General features: G+C 35.6%; 1 protein-coding gene and 1 long non-coding RNA gene across 2 annotated transcripts in view; one reads left to right on the top strand and one right to left on the bottom strand.

Annotated features, from left to right (window-relative positions):
* The window catches only part of LOC124156039 (organic cation transporter protein-like), a 32,696-nt gene extending 14,267 nt beyond the window's left edge, over positions 1-18,429 (top strand). Inside the window, exons 2-12 of the mRNA XM_046530337.1 lie at positions 4,825-5,102; positions 6,125-6,247; positions 7,145-7,248; positions 8,172-8,326; positions 12,645-12,813; positions 14,521-14,755; positions 15,757-15,934; positions 16,295-16,423; positions 17,007-17,188; positions 17,653-17,792; positions 18,207-18,429. Of these exons, the coding sequence (XP_046386293.1) occupies positions 4,825-5,102; positions 6,125-6,247; positions 7,145-7,248; positions 8,172-8,326; positions 12,645-12,813; positions 14,521-14,755; positions 15,757-15,934; positions 16,295-16,423; positions 17,007-17,188; positions 17,653-17,792; positions 18,207-18,267 (1,754 nt within the window). The 3' untranslated portion in view covers positions 18,268-18,429. The remainder of the gene's footprint in view (positions 1-4,824; positions 5,103-6,124; positions 6,248-7,144; positions 7,249-8,171; positions 8,327-12,644; positions 12,814-14,520; positions 14,756-15,756; positions 15,935-16,294; positions 16,424-17,006; positions 17,189-17,652; positions 17,793-18,206) is intronic.
* Positions 3,520-8,212, bottom strand: LOC124156041. The gene is made up of 2 exons (XR_006864256.1): positions 8,126-8,212; positions 3,520-3,817 (listed from the first exon to the last, which is right to left on the bottom strand). It is a non-coding gene; the product is annotated as an uncharacterized LOC124156041 (long non-coding RNA).
* Positions 18,430-20,710: the final 2,281 nt, after the last annotated feature.

The raw sequence follows: 20,710 nt of genomic DNA, 5'->3' as shown, positions 1-20,710 counted from the left end.
TTAATGGAGAATTATTCTTCTCGTACATTTTTATAAAACGTCGATTTAAATGAAAAAGTTTTAGTTCCGTAAGGCTCCCATGTTAATTCAAATTGATATACCTACCTCCAGATTTTTTTTTTTTTTTTTGAGTTTTCAGATTTTTCCTGCCGATGATTTTTTTACATTTACCTCTAAAAACCCCATATCCACAAATTTTACAGTTTGGGATGCGAATTTCTCTCAATCACCTCATCAGTAAATCAGCTTCTATCTTCAGTATACGTAGTAGCAAATTGGTCGTCGTAAGCTTACATAGAAACAGTATTGTTTGCTAGATTTGACAGAGATAACAAAAGATGTCATTTAAGATACCTTCAAAGTTGCGAATACAGTGAGATCCTCTTCAAGAGCCTCAAAAGGAGCCCACCACTTCACCGGAAGGAGCCTAGGATAAATTGTAGAGGGGAGGTGCTGCCCCATCCAACCCCCCCACCCCAATTTCCAACACCGACTATTGTAGTGTTAAGGCCTGGTTACACGGTACATGAGAATGTACAAGAAAATGTGAGAATGTCTGAATCTCAGAATGAACGCGAAAATGCACCGTGTAACCACGCAAAATGTAAGAATGTATGAATTTCTGAACGCCTGCTCTAATTTCGTTCAGACAATCATACAATTTGAACTCAGAGTCACCTGGTGGCAGACTACGAAAACTACACATTCATTTCATCTGGCTTGTATAGGCGACTTCTTTGTTTACGTAGGGCCCCGATGGTTATTTCGATTTGATATGATCTTGCTTGACTTGGATTTCTCACTGATTGGATATGGGTAGCGAAAGAATGGAACACAAGAAAAGGGGATGGGTAAAAGGAAGGATCAGATGGAAAGGCGCTGAATGTATGAACCCCGAGATTTGTCCAAGATTGAGATCCAAATGATCGTTAAAAGGTCATAAAAAAGCATGTGATAGGCAAAGAAATAAGATTCAAGTACTATTTACGCTGTATTTACTCGAGTTCCTGTTTTTGCATCGAGACCGACTGCAAAACGAGTCGAAATTTTAGGTGTTGCGTTGACATGCAGCAAACGTTATGGGCATCGTAGTAATAAATATTGAATTTACCTTGCCAAAAGCCTCATATTTCTCGTATATTCCTGTAGCGTGCGCCGATTCACAGGAGAAGGATGGAGAGAAATCACGACACACTCGCTTTCAAGTCTAAAATTCAACTGCCTTTATTATGTCCTGTTTATTGTATGACAAGGCTTAAGGGCACGAGACATTTTGAAAATGTGTTTTCATTATGGAATACTACTATCCAACAAAATTTTAACGATATCGGCGAAAGACACTTCGTGAATATATTCCTTGTTAGGGGCTCCTTGTGACGAGAGGCCGGCCGCCCATTACATTCCTTATTTTTCACCGTGGTTTAATCGTAATCAGTATTTATTCTCGTAAACAGCCACTTTCCTTATAATTTGATCCTACAATGGGTAGAATAATAGGTACATTTATAGAGTTGTTTACAAAGTGAAATAAGTAACTTGATAAAATCCTGCGGTAACCCTGATTTAAGAGTGTACTTACGTTGAGGATATCCCGTTGACAATATAGATAATGTATTTGACTCCATTCTGTGGATCATCAACCACTTATTCCTCTTATTTTTGTCCCTTCGGACACAAGCAAAAAACTTCTCCGGCAAGTAAATAGAGGTACTAGACGTCGGGGCACTTTATATGGTTTCATGGGATACACGATTTATATGATTTTCACACGTTTTTCTATTGAATGTCCTTGCTGCAATATACTTACTGAATTAAGCAAACGATGTAGGCGTGTAACGTAGATCACAATCTGCAATCAACTTATTTTAATTTAATCTTTCCAAAGCCCCCCAAACAATCGCCTTTATTTATTTCAACAACGCCTTGGCAACCCAATATATTCACAATCCGAAGTTTGACATTAAAGCAGCAATTATATTCGCCAAATTTGCGTTTGAGTCCCTACATAGACAGTTTTTCTATCCACTTCCTCAGTCTGCCATCAGTGGATTCCAGGCCGTGATGTAACGCGCGCACGCTCCGTCACGTGTTTTTAAACAGTCGATGAAGATTATTTTTAAAGACTCATATCTCAGCTATAAAACATTATTCATCCGCGAAATTTTCGGCAAGTACATTTGAGGTAAGGGTCTTATTATTCTAGTAAATTTAAAAAAGTTTGCATGTTCCCCATTGGTTTATATTTGAAGTTGAAATAATTTGTTGCGCATTTAAAAATGTACGAAAAAATGTCCGAAAAAATGTACCGTGTAACCACCTACTCGTGGATCTTGTCCATGAGAATGTACAAGAATCTGTTCAGAAAACCATTCAGAAAAATGTACAGATTCTTGTACATTCTAATGTACCGTGTAACCAGGCCTTTAAAAAAAGTATTTAATAAGTACCTTGGTATTTGTAATTAGCTAGTTTCGCAGATGGCGATGAGTTGTACTAAAAGAAAAGCCCAATAATGCAATGGGGGTTGCATGATTTGAAATTTGCAGGGGAATAATGTGATTCCCAACACAAAATTTTAAAATTTAAACAAAAAAGCTTTTGCAAGTGCATACATTCTGTTGAGGAGTTTGGCAAATTTCTCAATTCAGTATAAAATGTTTTGGAGGCCAGAAATTCATTTTTAAAAATAGCCAAAAGCGGTCTAGGGAAAGAAGCTGGTCATACATCCATAACTATGCATATGACATTCACAAGCCAATGGCATAGTCTTTGTGTACTATAATGCAAACTAACCATCAGATAATACTTGTGATGCATTATGTCTTATTCCAGCAGAAGGCTGCGTGCTGAAATATTGACCAAAAGGTCAGTTTACTAGTAGACATAGTAGGTTCAATAATACTTCAGGACCTGGGCCTAATCAGCCTTCCATTCTGCCCTGGGGAGAGGTTAATAACACACTATAAAATAAATCATGTAGGTATGGTATGGAACAAAAAATCGATTTTTTTATGGGCCTTATACATGTAGGTGCCAACTATGTAAATATGTTGGACTCCCTTTGCAGACTGATTTTGTACATAACCCTCAAAGTTTTGAAGAACCTTCAATGCAGTAGAAAACATTTATGAAACACTGCAAGTATAATATTATGTTTTCAAATGAGCAGGGGGGCCTCCTGGCAGCCAGATCTGAGCACGAGGTGACTACATAACACTTCCATAAATATGGCTCTCTTGAATGCTCAAAGGGTAATCTTCCTGAGGAATTGTTTGTGGCCTAGTACATGATAGGCTATAATTAGATATGACCTTAACTTAAGAGTGCAAAAATTTATCATAAAATTAAAAAATAATTTACACTGGATAAGCCCTACCCTCACCTGGCAAACCAACCTGCAGGCAAAATCTTACGGAGAGAAAACATATTGTAATCCCAATTTTGGGCCATTAGAGGATTTCATATTGTCATTTTTAGGGTCTCTGAGGGTTATTTCGTGCAAAATAACTACGCCCTATATAATAATGAACAATGTATCAATTTATTGCGTTACGAATACAACTGAGTGGCACTCAGAGAATCGGTGAATCACGATGGCAGCGGATTCAGTCACGGTGTCGCACTACTGCGGGCAGGTCTCACTCGCGTGGGCTCTGGGACGCTAATCTTGGAGAAGGGTGCCAAATTCCCAGGGTACTGTTACCCTGCTGGCGCCAAGGGTCCTCCGCCTATTTCCCTCCAGGCGGTGCTGCCTTTCGGCAGTAGCACACAATGGTTTGAACGCTACATCATTGTTTGTATTTTGCCAAATATACACCTTCAAAATAAAAACATAAAATCCCAGTAAAAATTATTTTTAAGATTACAATTTTTTACTTAGTTATGATTAGTGTAAACCTGAAATCTAGGTGCAAATAGATATTGAAAATTGTCACATCTAATGTTAATACGACTAAAATCCCCATGAGATCCCTGAAGAGATGAATTTCATCACTGTGCTCCATGAAATGAATGGATGAGGTGAAAGCCCTTTCACTAAGGTATCACTATGTCACTAAATCTTCAATTAAATGAAATAACAGATTATTAAGGTGCATTATTGAAAAATTAAAGATTAGAGAATAAAGGAGACTTAAGATTATTTTTGAGTGAAATGAATTAATTTAAAAATTTTGGAACATGGCCTAAAAATACCAATGGGCAAAAAGTTTAATCACAAAAATTATGAGCACACCACATCTAATGGCCTGACTCACCAGTTTTGACATTGTCAATTGCGATAGAGTAAAAAACAAAAGGAAACCCATGTTTCTCAGTTAATCAATGTCTCATCAAATTCCTATTTATTGAGAAGAATTGACAACCTGACTGACCTGACTATATAGCTCTGCATCTATGTCTCTGCTGCTTTTTTACCTTGCTCATTGATCTCACATAGTTCTTTGATATTTACACTCTCGTGAGTGATGCCTTCTTTCAATCATTGGTTCTGCCTAAATGAATAAATGAGCCTAAACTATCAACCACTCCTGAAAAGTGGGCAGCAAATTTTGTGATTTTTTTATAATCAAATTTCAAAGGAATCGCTGAATGAGTGAATTTATTATTTGCTGTAAACATATCTTTTCCTTCCAAATACATACTGAACTTCTTAAACTAAATGTGATTTCAATCCTACCCGAACAACTCAATAACAAGAAAAAGCAACTTACAATGAAAAATGTTCCTTCATTGAAACAATTTACTTCTATGAATCATGGTATCATCACTGTGACGGAAAAAATTCTGAATAGACTAAATAACAATGATTTTTATTTTTTTCAGTGGGTGATGATGCAAGAAATGCGGATAAGAAGGAAAAACCTGTTGATACATTAGATCCATGCAATGACAAAAAGAAGGAAGACATAGTTGGAGATGCCCTGGGAGATTTTGGGTGGTGGCAAGCTCGTGTCTGCATTTGTCTTTCATTATTAAAGCTCCCAGTTGCCTGGCATCAGTTGTCAATAGTTTTTCTAGCCCCACCCCCAGGGGACTTCTATTGTGCTGATGGCATCAATGACAACAATACACACTTTCCATCAAATGCATCCTTATCACAGGTAAGAGCTTGACTAAGTTAATTGTTCGTCAACAGCTTTTTCTCAGCTACTGAGATTAAAGTTTATTCTAAGCCCTGAGGATTTAAGGAGTATCTCTGAGATAAATAATTAATCAACTACAAAATACAGAGGGTTAGCTGACATCAGCGACATCATTGCGATTAAAATTTTGCTTCATTAAAATGCCTACATTTTAATGAAGCAAAAGTACCAATAAATATTTGCTTAGCCTACGGTGGCAATGGGTGAGGAGAGGGTGGACAGTACAAAATTGAAATTTTTGGGGAGGATAGATAACTATACTAGGAGTGTAACAAAAATAGAGGTGCCTCATGCATTTCATTACTAAATATTTCCACTAAAAATGGATTAAGAGAGGTAGGTATCTACTCCACATAAAAGCCAAAAGAAATGACATATATTGTAAGACCATTTGTATAAAGACCAAATGCCTACGAGGGAGTAGGAATAAATAGGAAGAGTCCCAACAGCAGGACATACAGGGAAAGAAAAGAATGAATTAGTAGAGCAATTGGACTAATAGGAAAATCAATCTCCATTAAAGACGTGGTATAGATTCCAGGATACTTTAATTGATCTCATTGCAGCTAGACAAAACAACATAGTATTTGTACACATTAATGTTCTCTGCCATTGGTAAAATACAGGTTACTGCTTTGGTGGTTATTTGTATAAGAAAAAACCCCTGTACTACCATCATATGCATTGAAAACCTTTGTTTCTATTCTGTCCATGGGTAAGTTATGGATGAAACTTTAATGAACAATTAATATTTTGATATAGGCATTTATCGGTACCTACCATTAAACTTAATTATGTCTAATTTTATTTATCATTGATCGTCAGTTATTATACCATGCAGTTTTGATAAAAATGGCTGAAAAAGTAATGATTAAGGGCATATTAAACTAATTCGGAAAGAAGCATCATCAATGGCTTCTAAATACTTAAGCATTGACAAATTTTCATGAGGTTGAACATATCATATTTCATTATTATAGATAGACAAATGCCATTGGCATAAAATGGGAGTAGAGGATGGAGCAGAAAATTCTACTACGCAGGCTCCATGCCAGAAATGGATCTACGACCATTCCATTTTTGAAGAGACTATAATATCAGAGGTAAGTGCTCTTTAAGCAGTTATGATAACTGAAATGTCATAATTTTACATGGTAATACAGGTATAATGATAATACCTGTTCAGTGGCAAAGCTGTAGGAGTTTTGTGGATTTTAATAATTCCCTTAACTGAAATGGGTTTTTAATCAAGGAAATTAATGAGATTCTTCATGATATTCATTGTTAAAAAATATTTATAACTGTCAATTAATTATTATATATATTAACACATCTCTTGACACCTGAGTTTGACATACATTCTTGAGTGTTGGTCAATTCATACAAATCAAATTAGGGAATTTCATTGTTTTTGGAAGTATCAATGAAGGAAAACAGAAATATTCCTTGGCTCACGATACTGTTTCCTTGGGTGACACTTGTAATATTTTCTCCACTAGGTGAAATTATTGTAACCATGAGAGGCATGAAAAATTGTAAAATAGAATTTTCTGATAACAGAAGAAATTTGTACCAAATAGCAATGTGAATCCATATGATACCTTCTACCTGAATGACACAAATGCAAATTAAAATGATCCTAAATAGCCATTGCTATTTAGGATCATTTAAATGATACTCATTTAGGTTACTGCATTTCATATGGCAGAAACACTGGTTCAGTTTTTAGGATTGCACACTAATAAATCTGTGGAGAAGGTTAAATTTTAGTGTACCATACAGTCTCCCACTTTGGTAACTGAGAATGAATAATTTACTTCAAAGTTGGTACATAGTGAAACTTTATTTCAAAGGAGGTAGAACAAATATTTCCCCAACAAAAAAAGCATATTTCAATCTCTAGACACCACTAATATGGTCAAGTAAACTCTACATTACCTCAAGATTTTGTTTCAATTTCCTACAACTTAAAATACTGATTGAAAATTTCTTTTACATAGTGGGATCTTGTTTGTCATCGTTCTCAATCAGCTAATATTGCCCAGACATCCTTCATGCTGGGAATTCTGCTTGGAAATTTTTTGTTTGGCATGATATCTGACAGGTAAGTCCTATGATGCCTCTCAATTTCCTTTTGTTGAAGGGAGATCAATTTATTATATCATGAATTTATATATATCATGAATTACACCATAGCACAGGTCAATTCAGCAAAATTTTCCTATGTTTTCAGTCGTAAGATGTGTAAAAAGTTTTTGCTTACAGTAGAAAATCCATTTTGAGCTTATAAAATACAACAGTTAAATACTATCTAATTCATAAATAACTAAACATCATATTCACAATCATTGCACTGGGTAACTGGAGAAGCTCCATCACTTCAGCAGATTTTTGTTTCAAATCCACACTAAGAAGAATTTGACACAAATTAATTACGAATTCATTATTAAAAGTGTCACAGACTGCCAGATACAACATTACAGGCATTTCATAGGAGCTAAAAGAAGATTCTTGATTTATGAGTTTTGTGAGCAGTAAATAAGTGATACGAGCATTTCCTTGGGTATAAAAATTGAAAAATTTCAATTTGGCTTGTCACTGAGTCAAATCTTATAGCTCGGCAGAAATTTTGTAACCATGCTGGGAAATTCCTGTCATGGTTCTTCATGCAGATCCTAGTGAAAAGGCCAACAGAGAATTCACATAAGTGACCATGAACATCTATAACCACCTAACCCATTGGCTTACCATATAGGTAGGTATCTTGAGAGTTCCCTGCCCAGAAATACTATTTACCTATCTTGACCTTTAGGGCCAATAATAGCAAATCGCAGTCTATGTAAAACATTTTTTTATAAATCAGGCAGGAAATAACAGCCTTTATAACAGGGAACAAAGAAAGTGCAAAAATAGATCTCTTCTTTACAAAATACAACACTGTAGTGAATTTTTTTTCATGCAAAAAAATCAAATCTCTGTACCTCATTGATTTTGAACCACTGAATACTCTTTTTCCATTACTCCAAGGTTTGGCCGAAAAAAGCCTTTACTGGCAGCAATAGTACTTCAGATGGTGGCAGGAATTGGGACTGCATACATTCCATGGTTTGAAGGTTTTCTTCTCCTTCGGTTTCTCTTGGCCTTTGCAACAGGAGGGACTATGATGACAAGCTTTGTTATCTGTAAGTAAACTGGTTCATCATATAATCTTTCTGAATGGATAAATAAAAAGAAATAAAGCTTAACAAGGGTAAAAACAATGCATTTGACCTAAGCTTAGGAGGACAGATCAATTTAAAAGTCATAAGTTTAAAAAATGAGTTAGAAAAAGATGAAATAGACATTAAATGTTGAATATTGCACACCACTGCTTAACAATAAAAGAGTTAAATTCTACTTCCAATAGATGATAAAAAATTAAGAATTAATTATTAAAAGAGATACAGACTGCTACTATCTGAAAAAAAAATCATGATACCCAAGTTTGAGGAGCTCTAGCGTCTGAACGAATCAATTTCAATGCAGCAAAAAGCATACAAAAGAGAATTTCTTTCTACGCTAGATCATATAATTTTAAAACTCTTCAGCTCCATAGTATTTCCTGTACTTAATTTCTTCTCAAAAAAGTACCCGTTTTTTTTTGCATGTAAAATCACGTTCCCCAACTTTATGCACTTTGTATTCCCTTAGTTTTTGTTCCAGTAACTTGCAATTTTGATGTATGAAAGCCAAATCTAGTATTCTGTATACAGTTTTCAGAAAACAGTTTTTTTAGACCATTAAAATTGATTGATTTGATGTTAGGGTCATTCCATGTCAACTCAACCAATTTTTGGGGGCTCCCACGCCCACCATCTCAGATTTTGATCATTTTTTCCCTGTTTTTAGTTTCAACCTTAGTTAAGAAAAATCCAAAATATTAAAGACCCATTGCAAGTATTTTCCAAGATATGAGTGTTTGAAGTCAATGAGGCACACACAAAAATTCTGCGCACCAGTCAAATTATTCAAAACTACCATTTTTGTGCCCCTGTAAAACCTAAACCAAACCAAACATAACACAAATCTCTGCTAACTTCGGAACCAATGGCTCAATTGAAAATTAAATGGTACTGTTGTGTGCCATAGATATAAGAAATGCTGGTATGTAAATTACACAGGTTAAATGTCAGACGTATATTCAATATCATTTGATATTTTTCATTGTTTTGAGCTCCGGTTGTTATTATTTCTTCTTTTCTTGCCTTGCTTTTTTTTGTAGACAGTTGATGCAACATTACACGAATTTTGTAGGAATTAAATGGAGATGCTGGACTCATTAATGATGCATAGAAATTTTCAAATCCATCAATCGATGATAGTAAACCAAACTAAAATAATATTTGACAAGAAAGAATTTAAAACTGTCAAATTTCAGTGAATAATGGTTTCTTTTGCAATGATGCATTGGAATCAAGGCAGTGATGAGATACTGCTTTTTGGGGGTGGGAGACAATTTGAGCGGTAGTGTATTTCCAGGGGAGAGGGTTCCCTTAACAAAATCTGGGGTGAGAAAATTTCACAGAAGAAAATCATTTGCCTTTGATGGGGCTCAAACTTTGATCTCCCAAATTTGTGCCAGGTGTTCTACCACAGAACCATCAAGGCATCTTCTTCTCCTTGCAGTGTTGCTGGCTTGAGGGAGAAAACTCTGAAGGGGAAGAAAAGCCCTTGGTAGTTCAAGTGGTGGAATTCCTTGCACTAAGTGGGGAGATTCGGATTCGAATCCCGGCCAAGGCAAACCCAAGTAACATTTTTGGTTGGCCCTCTGTTGGCAGATGGTGGGACACAGCGGTTGGCCCATGGTATGATTTGGCCACCTCGCCAACCGTATCCCAACTAACGATTCCCCAACGATGGGCCAACAGAGCATTACAGTCGGGCCTTCGTATTCCCAACCCAACGCCAACAAATCTCCAACGATACACCGTTGGCCCTTTTAAATTCTGCCATCCGTTTCCCAACAAAAGCTATATTTTACTGGCATTTCTCATTTTTATAGAATGAGAGTTAAATTAATTTACCTTCTCACTTGATATGATACCGGTAGATAGAATCTTTACCTTTAACTCCCTATAAATCAAAATGAAATTAAATACATTAACAATCAATGCTATAGGACAAAGTAAGGTTACAGTGGTTAAAAGTGGAAAACAAAAAATCAATAACAGTTCAGAAGGTCCCCAACTTTTATTTTCACAAATTAGGACAATTTTTATTAGGACAAAATTAGGAAAATTTCAACAGCACCTTTCCCTATTACAATATGGCACACACAAAAACTGTCCATCTTCTTTGTAGGGCAACAAAACACACTTAGATAAAATCTGGGTGGACTGCAATTTGCATCCAGGTACTAATTTTTTTACTACAAATATACCAATACCACTTCTAAGAGGTAATTCAAAGAAATCCTCTTTAATTTCAAACATGTCACACTGCAAGATGTACACCCCTGAGTTATTTGATTCAATTGCCTTCACAATTCCTATTCTCTGGTCTTCGGTAACGAAATTGTTAAGTTTAGTCCATTTTACTTTTTGGATTAATAAGTGCAAGATTTAGGGATATTTATAGGAATCACAGAAACACTGATTGAGTATAATAGTTGATGTATTTTCCATAAAATAATAATTGTGCAGTTGTTATTTAGGTTTACTCCTACAAATTCAATCTCATTCTCTTCAGAGAGGACTAAATCACTCACTTTGTCCATTGAAACACTGTTTTCATTAAAACTTCCACTTATACTAGATATGCCACAATCTGAAAAAATATACATATCGATCTATCTAAATTAATGATGAAAAGTTTAAAATTCCACGAAACTATCTGTTTAAGGTAACATGATTTTAGGAATGCCAGTTTTGTAAGACTTACCAAATGAGGTCAATGCCTTATTTTTGTTAGAAGCACTCGACTTATTTTATTTAACTGCTATCACAAAGACAAAGCCCTTACAACCAAACAAGTCTTGGTTGTTAGGTTGCTAGGGAAACATGTGAACCGTATCCTGCAACGTATGCAATCGAGGTATACATCGTGCATATTCACGGCCCATATCGAACTTCCATCGGTTAAGTTAGACTCGAAACAGACAGATCTTATAAGTCTACAATTTTTCATGTGCCCTCCGGGGTATATATATACCAACAAGTCGCACTAAAGAAGCCTCCGCTTCTTGGAACCATTTATGTCAAATACCATGCTGAAAACACCAGAAAATTAGCAGAACATTACTTAAAAAAGAGTTATACATAATTTCCAAAAATTATCTTATAATATATTCTTAAAAAATTAACTTAAAATAATTATTCTGCCTCCACATAGTCGTTAGCACTGACTGTCAAAGCAAGCGATTATGCCATCCCTATTTTTTAATGAATAGATGCTACCGATCCGATAACCATTTGATACGATAAATCGATTACAATGGAATTTTGCCCATATCTACGTTGAAGATCTTGTCGGAATTTTGTTTGCAGCTCTCATGGCGTAAATTGAGGAAATGGTATGATGTCCCAACGGTGGCCCAATGATAATCTATTTCGTAGGGCCATTGTTGGGGATTTCCGTTGGGCCAACAGCATAAACCGTTTCGTTGGGCCGACGAACAATATCTGCGTTGGGCCAACAGTGGAATTTGGTAGGCATATCCACCCACAATGAGCCAACCGTGACTACGGTTCCCCAACCGAGGCCCAACGGTCAATGTTACTTGGGAATGATTTATCCTCCGTGAAATTTTCGTGCGGATGTAAACTTTCAGGTGACTCTTTAAAAGTAGGTTGCTGACTAGTTAGTGGTTTCCGTGAATAATGTATTTGTGAATATCCTAGAGCAGAAAGTTGTGGCTTTAGCCTCTACAGACTAAATTACTGTATGCATGAACCTTGTCAGACATTATATGTCAGACAGCATAAACAATCTCGTCCTCGAAAGCAGAAAAAACTCTGCTAGAGAGGATTATGATGCCTCGGTAGTTCTAGCAGTAGGACACCATCCACGATTTCAGGAGATTCCAACCAAGGCTAACCATTTTTCCTCTGCATAAATTCTACACTTTATGTACACTTGTGGGTGACTCTTTGAAGGTATTTTGCTCACCAGTCTGCAGTTATACTTAAAATTTCTGAAGTGCTTTGGACCCTTTGAATATTTTGTCCCCCCTCGCTCCAGCCTTTACAGGAAGTTATTCCAGGCAAACCTTGTTCTGTCTGGGTCCACAAGTTGGAGAACTTAACTTTTCCGTTATCTAACCTATTCATCATCTATTAGCATCGTAAGAAACTTTGGAGGGAATTGTCCCTTACAATTAGTGATTATCTTTAGTGCCAGCAAACTTGATTAAGGAAACCAAGTTAAAAGGAAGAAATTGTTTGTATAACCCCGTAGACTTTTCCAAGAATGCAATTTATATGTCCAAGACAAGGATCTGAAAATTTAATGCATTCTTTTTAGGTATGGAAGTTGTCGGAGGATGGTGGAGAACTGCAGCACCAATACTCTATCACCTACCATTCAGTATTGGACACTCATCACTTGCAGCATTTTCTTATAAATTTCGTCACTGGAGGCATTTTCAGTTGGCTATCTCTCTTCCGTCAATCCTGCTTCTGTCTTATTGGTGGTGAGTTAAAATTTAATATTGTAATGAATTTTTGGAAAAGAATTTAGTAAAACACTTTTTTTATTTGATATTAAAGATTCAGCCAATGATATCTCACAAGACATTGCATTGGCTACTTTTAAAAACAAATTCAATTATGTACAAATTGTTTGGGAAAGTCTACATGAGAAATGAATATTATCAGTTATGAATGTATCTGATTTGAATGTTAGCTATAATTACAAGTAAAAGAACTATTTTCATGTCCAAAAAAAATTTAGTTCAGCTCTGGGAAAATATTATTTACACTACATACTCTTGAGTTCCCCCATTACTCATGATCAAAAGTAACTTAAAGCTTGTTAGAGACTCAAAGGAAAGAGGAAAGGGGCTAGACACATGTACAATGTCTGCAGTGAGTCATACAACAAAATGTAAATGAAGCTATGATTTCATGTGGCCACCCTGACCCAAAGATGAAAGGTGAGGGGGAGAGACTGGTGGAAGTGAAGGAGCAAAGAGATGTGATTTCAAATTCTTATTGGGGGTGAATTTACCAGACTACCAACATCCCATAGAGTCTAAGGGTTCGCCTGTTCCTACCAATGAATTTGAGCTGATGAGGGTTAGAGGTAATTGAGAGGATGGGCTATCTAAGTGCCCATTCACTGCACTATTTCTGAGGGTGAAAAATTTGAGGATGGAGTTCTAAGGTAAATTTTTTCAAAAATTGTAGTGAAAAAACATTTGGCTACCACAAATGTAATGGAATAACCATCAGTTGACTGTGGATATCAAATTCAGAGAGCTAGTGGGGTACAGCATCATCAAATAATATTCTATATGGAAATCATCCCCTTCCATGGAATCTTTAACATGATCCGGTGGCCATAGAGGTTATACGAATGTATTTTTACCTACAAGCACTAGGAATACCAGACTACACCTCCTATTATGCAGTTCTAACCCTTGCTAAGTGCCTTGTTCATCACCCAATTTAATTTGATTGAGAAAATAATTTTTAGAACAGATTAATACATATTCAGGCTCACATTTGCCCCTTCTCATTTAAGATTCCCATTCACCTATTATGTATGTACGATTGTACGTAGTAAATTTTCTATTTTCGCTCCAATACTGACGTTATTGCCCACCTTGTTTGGTTGGTTTGCATACCACCAGTTGAGACCCTCTAGTTGATGAAGAGGAGAGACACTAGTGAAAGCAAAGGAAAAAAAAGGGGGATGAATTCAAGCTCCGGGTAGTGGGAAATGCAGCTAACTACTGCAATCCTAAAGGAATACATTCCCTAAAATGAATGGGCAGATGAGTATGCTCACAGCAATGACAGAGTAAATGGTGGTTGCTGATTGTTTTCATCTGTTCAGAAAAAAATATCTTCAAAGGCATTTAAATAAATTTCTCGCAGCAATATTTTAAAAAGTATTTATGCAGTGTGAATACTGCATGTTATGAATTTATTAGATTAGCTAATGTTGTTTGCTCTATAAAAAATTTGCATAGTCTAAACTTGGCCACAGTTACAGAATATTTGAGATTAAAATTAAAAACGATATCCCCTAATTCAGCCCACTAAGGAAGACCTTAAACTATATGGTAACACCTCGTTTCATCGGAGTTCCTTGTTAAATGAATGAAATAGTGAAAATGTGGAAATAAGCTGATCATCTCAACTTTTAGGTTTCTCAACTGATTTAATATTTTTAGGCTGATTCCTGAATCACCTCGTTGGCTGCTAGCAATGGGCCACCACAAAGAAGCTAAGAAATTACTTACTGCTGCTGCAGCTACTAATGGCAGAAAATGGAATAGCTCAACGTTATCCAATTTAGAAGAAAAATATTCTAAAAAGAGAGAGAAGGAGAATAAATGCATAGAAAAAGGGGAAATGCATTCAAAAGAAATTAAATCAGCGAAAGAAGTACACGAGATTATAAATAAAGTAAGTAAAAAAGAGAAAAGTAGCTGGTGTCAAAATCCAGAAGCTGTGAGAGCTGAATTAATTTGTGAGATTGCCAAATGGTTTTCTCTACCTTGAGTGAGTACAAGGAAAAATAAGGGGGACTCAAGAGTGCTGCAGCCTATTAGTAAGAGTTCTCTTTGAGGTACTTGGAGTACCAGGCAATATGCCAAGCAATTTTGAAATTACAGACATGCTCTTGCAAAAATATTCAACTCTCTTCATATGGCAGGCTAATGCATTGTATTTCTCATCTCTCACAAAAAAGTAGCATGCTGACTAATTCACTATGCCAAAATTAATAAGTTTTATAGTATCTATTGCAAAATTAATATTTATTTTTCCAACAATTTTAAAATAATTATCAGAAAGTTCAACTCAAATCATGTGAAAAAAAATCTTTCATATATGAAAACATAGCTCTGTAATGTTAATTTTTCCTAAAATGTTATTTTTATTGCACTGCCCTCATAATTTCTCTCTTATATCCCAGGAAGAATGCTAGTGGAAAGAGGGTACCTATATGTCATTGTCAGAAGTTTTTTGCTCTAAATTTCAAAAGATCAAATGAACATATTTATCTAATATAAATGGTAGAATTCAAGCCAAAAATCATTACAATAACTCAATGAGATGGAAGATTTCATGATTCTGCCACTGCTGGCTAGCTTGTTGATCTTTAGATTTTAGGACCAAGGATGACAAAATCAATTGATTTCCCAACCCTGCCAAATACCTGTGCAGTTATGTATCACAACTTATTTTGTCTCCATTTGCAACCTATCCATTTATACAGAATATATTTTTAAAATAATACTCTGAGATTGAGAAGAAAATGAACCCTTTAAATGGTCAATTTTATGAGTACTAGGTATGCTTTTGATATCCATTCTAGTATTAGATATATCTAATGCTTACAAATATTAAACAATTTCATTGTGACCAATTCACTTCCATGGTATTGAATAAATTTTGTGTGGAAGGAACAAGACGAAAAACAAAGTGGAGGAAATGTGCTTCATCTATTCAAAACGCCTAACTTGAGACGGAAAACATTGGTCATCATGTATAACTGGCTGGTATGTGGACTGGGTTTCTTTGGAATAGCTCAGTATATGGGGCGTCTAGCAGGAAACATATTCATCAATGTGGCTATATCAGGTGAGAGATCATCCAATTCTGACGAAATGAGAATAAACTCCATATGAACAACCCAAACTTGGCTTTCTAATAATTTTGAAAGTGAAAGATTAACTTCAAAGGTAACAATTGTCTTTGAAAATGCATTACCTTCAGTTTTAGCAAAGAATCTCAAGATAAATCTGAATATTAGAAATAAATAAAAAGTGGCAATGCATCTGCACATAGTTTCATTTTAAAATTTAAGAGGTAAATTATATTTTTAATTTAACCTCTCTCGTTTTACATTAGATCTAGATTTTGCATGATACTTTCATAGAATTAGAAACAACATGTTATGACAGAATATGTCATAAAATTATTATTTTTTTAAAATCACAGGTGCCATACAGATACCAGGTACAATAGGATGCATGTATGCTATGTTCCACCTCGGCCGTCGTATCACCCTTACATCATCTCAGTTCTTAGCAGGAATATCCTGCCTCCTCATCACATGTGCTCCACTTGGTAATTTAATTTATATTGGAGTCTATGTAATTTTGATGTGCTTTTGAAATTCTGGGTTGGTATTTTGTCTCCATTTTTTTCCTATCACTGATTTTATTAAAATTTAGTACATATTGTTAGGGAATTTCATCACCCTAAGTACTGCTGCACTGACCTTTCACATTTCTATTTTTTCCTCTGAAAACACCTTATAGAAACTGAGATATGTAAAAAATTTCAAAACTTACATCTCTGTAGTCAATTTAGGCTTACTGAAACTCTTCACAAGGATATTCACATTGTACACCTGCTCATTAATTATTACTGTCAGTGGGACTAGAGATGTTTGCTAAATCATGTTTTGTAGTGCTATGAGCATTGAGTTCATCAATTAACCATCAAAAAATTGAACTGGAAAAATGTAGTTCTATAGCATTCACATGTATTCACACAGACCAACATGAATGAAAAGAAAATAGTAAAAGAACAAAATCATATGAGCTAGAAATTAAAGGCAAAATATATTTTTCTCATCCTTTGAACTCATATATTAGTCTATTTTTTGTAACGTCATTCACTATTCTTTCTGTCTCCAAAACATTAGGAATGGAATGGTTGGTAGTGGCCTTTTCAGCAGCAGGATTAATTGGAATGTCCAGTGCTTTTCCAACAAACTACTTGTACTCAGCTGAGCTCTTCCCTACTGTGGTGAGGAATGCAGGAGTAGGAGCAGCATCAATGTGTGCCAGGATAGGTTCACTAATTGCTCCATTTATTACCACCTTAGTAAGTAATATTCTTGTCAAATCTCTTGACTGATGACGTAATAGAATATCAGCTTTAGCTTCCAATAAAAGTCTTAAAGCAGAGGCTATCCAGATGACTTATTTAAGGGTAATAATTAAAAAGAAGTTTCAAAGAGAATCTGATCAATTTCATCCCCAGTCATAGTGGAAAAAATGTAATCACTGAAGCACTACTATGGGACTTTTTTTGCTGCAAATTTGGATTTTGCTAAGTTTTCTCAAACATAGCATCATAGGTACTAAAAATTAAATTCATATTCTCATTATTTCATAAGTATTTCGTCAACAGGGTATTATTTCAGCTAATTGAAATATTTTTTATCGATGAGGATTAAAGTTGATCATGAAGTATTAAAAAAAATAATGGTAGATCAACTTTCAGGTTTAGGCTGTTTCCATGAAAAAGTTAGCCAATAGATTTCCATTTATTTTTCATAATTTCAGGATGTTTTCAGCCCAATTATACCACCGATTATATATGGAATATTTCCCTTGTTAGCGGGGATATTAGCTTTGCTCCTGCCTGAAACTATTAATCAGCATTTACCTGACACTATTGAGGAAGGAGAAGAATTTGGGAAAAAGTAAGTCTTCAAAATAGGAGTAAGAATACCTAAATTAAGAGTAAACTTAGAATAAAAAGAGTAAAGAACCAACACAGTCGTGAACTGGAATTACTAATAAGGTAGGTAACTAGTATTTCATTGAAGGATGCATTTTCATTTAACCATTACGAATGACTTAGAAAATTAAGAAATGGTTTTCAAAGCTGTACCAAAGGAAAGTTCCTCAAACAACCTGTTTGCTCACAGCCATTATGTACATGGAATTCTATTTCAGTAATGAATGAGAGCAATAATACCTTAGAATATTGAATATAGGTGCTTAAAACTTAGTAAGGTCCAAGTATGTATAAAATAAAATCAGTTTTAATTAGAGTAGGTGCTGTTGAGGTTATTATGCCACATAAAAATTAAAGTCCATATATCTTTTTCCAGGCATAAGAATGGAGCCAGCATAACACCAGCAGAAAAGATTGAAAATGATGGTCTTCAGTAAAATTTTTGATCGGCTTAACACATGGAGATCCATCCTCATACATGAAGAAAACATGTAAAAATTCAGAACTGGAAATGAATCAGTCTAGTTGATATCACAAAAAATGTGTAAAGTAATAAACTGTGATTACACATTATTTATTAATATAACGTTAAAATTCTAGTGGGTCTTATTCAATAAAACAACATCTCCTTACAACAAGAAAGATGATGAATAAAGATTATGGAAAGAACACAAAATGAGAAATTGAGATAAAGCATCCAATGTATCTGTAGTAACAGTAGACAAATTGAGGTTTTTTAACACACCCTAAAAATGATTAGAATACAGCAAAATTAGCCCAAAGTCATCCCCAATATTTTCTTCTATGAGTTAACCTTTTAAGCTGTAGGAAAGGTATACGTGTAAGTGTACTGGAAACTGTAGGAAAAACATGCAAGAACTTATGACCCTCTCTTCTGACCTGCTCTTCCACACCCTTCCTATTTTTATGGCCCACACTTTCTTTCATTGATGGGACAATTAACAACACCTCCCATCTTGCCCAAACTATTCTTTTCCTTGCTTGTTAGAGGTCCTATACTATTCCCTTTGAAATACCATAGCCTATACCTTCCATTGTCATCTAAATTCACTATGGATATTGGATGCAGGAATAGAAAATTTTTAAACAACGTGGGTAATATCATTTAATGAGCTTCTCCCCCTTCCATCACCCTCCCTTTACTACCCACCACCTCCCCTACTCACTTCCACCCCGACGATTAAATGTGTCGAGATGTAAAATTTACTACCTCATTACAGTAGGATGAAATCTACTGGCTGCTCCTTCTTGCTATGGAATTTATCAATTGCCACGGCATTGAATTCTTGAATTTTGGATACTATCTACTTCCCAATGGAGAGGATTGCCAGTGCATTTAGAAATTTCCTGTGACATGGTACTACATATTCTGTAGGAAGGGGGCACAGTCTGCTGGAGCGATAAAAAACCTCTAGTGAAGGGGTAGAGTTCAGTGATGCACACAGTGACCTCAGCATGCCCAAGATGACAACCACATTAACTATTCTACTCTTCTATCATTTCAGGAGACACCCTATGAATTAATGCAAATTGTAAACCCACTAGCACACACAGTGGCATGCAGTGTGCTACCTCACATCTGGAGGAGAGTTCTAAACACTTGACATATGAGCAAACGGATCAATACAAAAAAATCACTTGGGTTGCATTTCAAGAGGATCATGAGTGTCTTGTTTTCAAATATTTACTGTGCTGCAGTTCTTCAAAGCACAAGTATCATTGGTAAATAGCCAGTTCTTATCCATGATTTCCAAATACAAACTGTCACAGAAACATTATTTATAATCACTTATTCACTCCCTCCATCAATTTATACACACATTGCTAACACTACACAAACTTGCTATATAATTTGAATAGATGAGTAAAGAATTTTTTCACGTTTCAATGATTTGAATCCCTAGTGTGAATAGAGTTAGGTAGTCATGAATACTTTAACCCTTAGTTTGGAGTTATATCATGAGTAATCCAGGGGTCTAATATTGGTTTTTACAATTTAAAAAAGTTGATAGAAACTTTCTAATGATATTTTCTATGATTATTAATGATAGACCAGAAGTAAAAATATGTACAGAATACATTAATAAGGTCCCTCATGGAGATGAACCTAGAAAATGACCAGGGCATGATTGGCTGCTTCGTGGATTTTGAAAAAGCACTTGCTAGAGTGGACTGGGTGAAGTAAATGAATATACTAAAGAAAATAGTCATAGATTACAGGGATATGCGACTCATTGATAATTGGTATGTTGCCCAGACTGTACAAGTGAGGGTGGCAGGAGAATCTGGGTGGGAAAGCATTAGCTAAGGAGAGAGGCAAGGTTGTCCTCTATCACTGCTGATTTTTAATGTATATGCTGAAGAGATGGTAAGAGAAGCGTGGCATAAGTTGGAAGCTGTTTTAAAGTGGTTGAGATGATGTTAAAATCAGTGAGGTTAGCGTATGATCAGGCGTTGATTAGCCAGTCTGTGAGGGGGTTTCAGACTCTAGTGGATTCGCTATACAAGCGTTGCGAGGAGTATGGAATGAGAATTACTCACAAGAAGACCAAGGTCATGCTGTTTTGTTAAAGCATCGTTGGAAGGAGGTCGAGAGATGACTGGAGGCATTCAAGATGTGGGAGAAGAGAAGAATGGAGAAAGTGGATGGAGAGGAGGAGGAACAAAGAAGTCTTGCATATGGTGGGTGAGGAGTCGCAGATTCTGGATGAGATTTGGAGGAGACAGAAGTTATGGATGTGAGTACTTAGAGTAGAGAAGAGATGGAGGGGATGTTGAAAACAAGGTGAAAAGGTAGAATGCCAGGTAAATGAGGGATGGGATGGGAGAGAACAGGATTTTTTAGATGGAATGGAAGGG

This window comes from Ischnura elegans, chromosome 3 (genome assembly GCF_921293095.1).
Source record: "Ischnura elegans chromosome 3, ioIscEleg1.1, whole genome shotgun sequence".
NCBI classification, from domain to species: Eukaryota; Metazoa; Arthropoda; class Insecta; order Odonata; family Coenagrionidae; genus Ischnura; species Ischnura elegans.
Note: the sequence above shows the minus strand (reverse complement) of the source record. Positions and strands in the feature narration are given on the sequence as shown.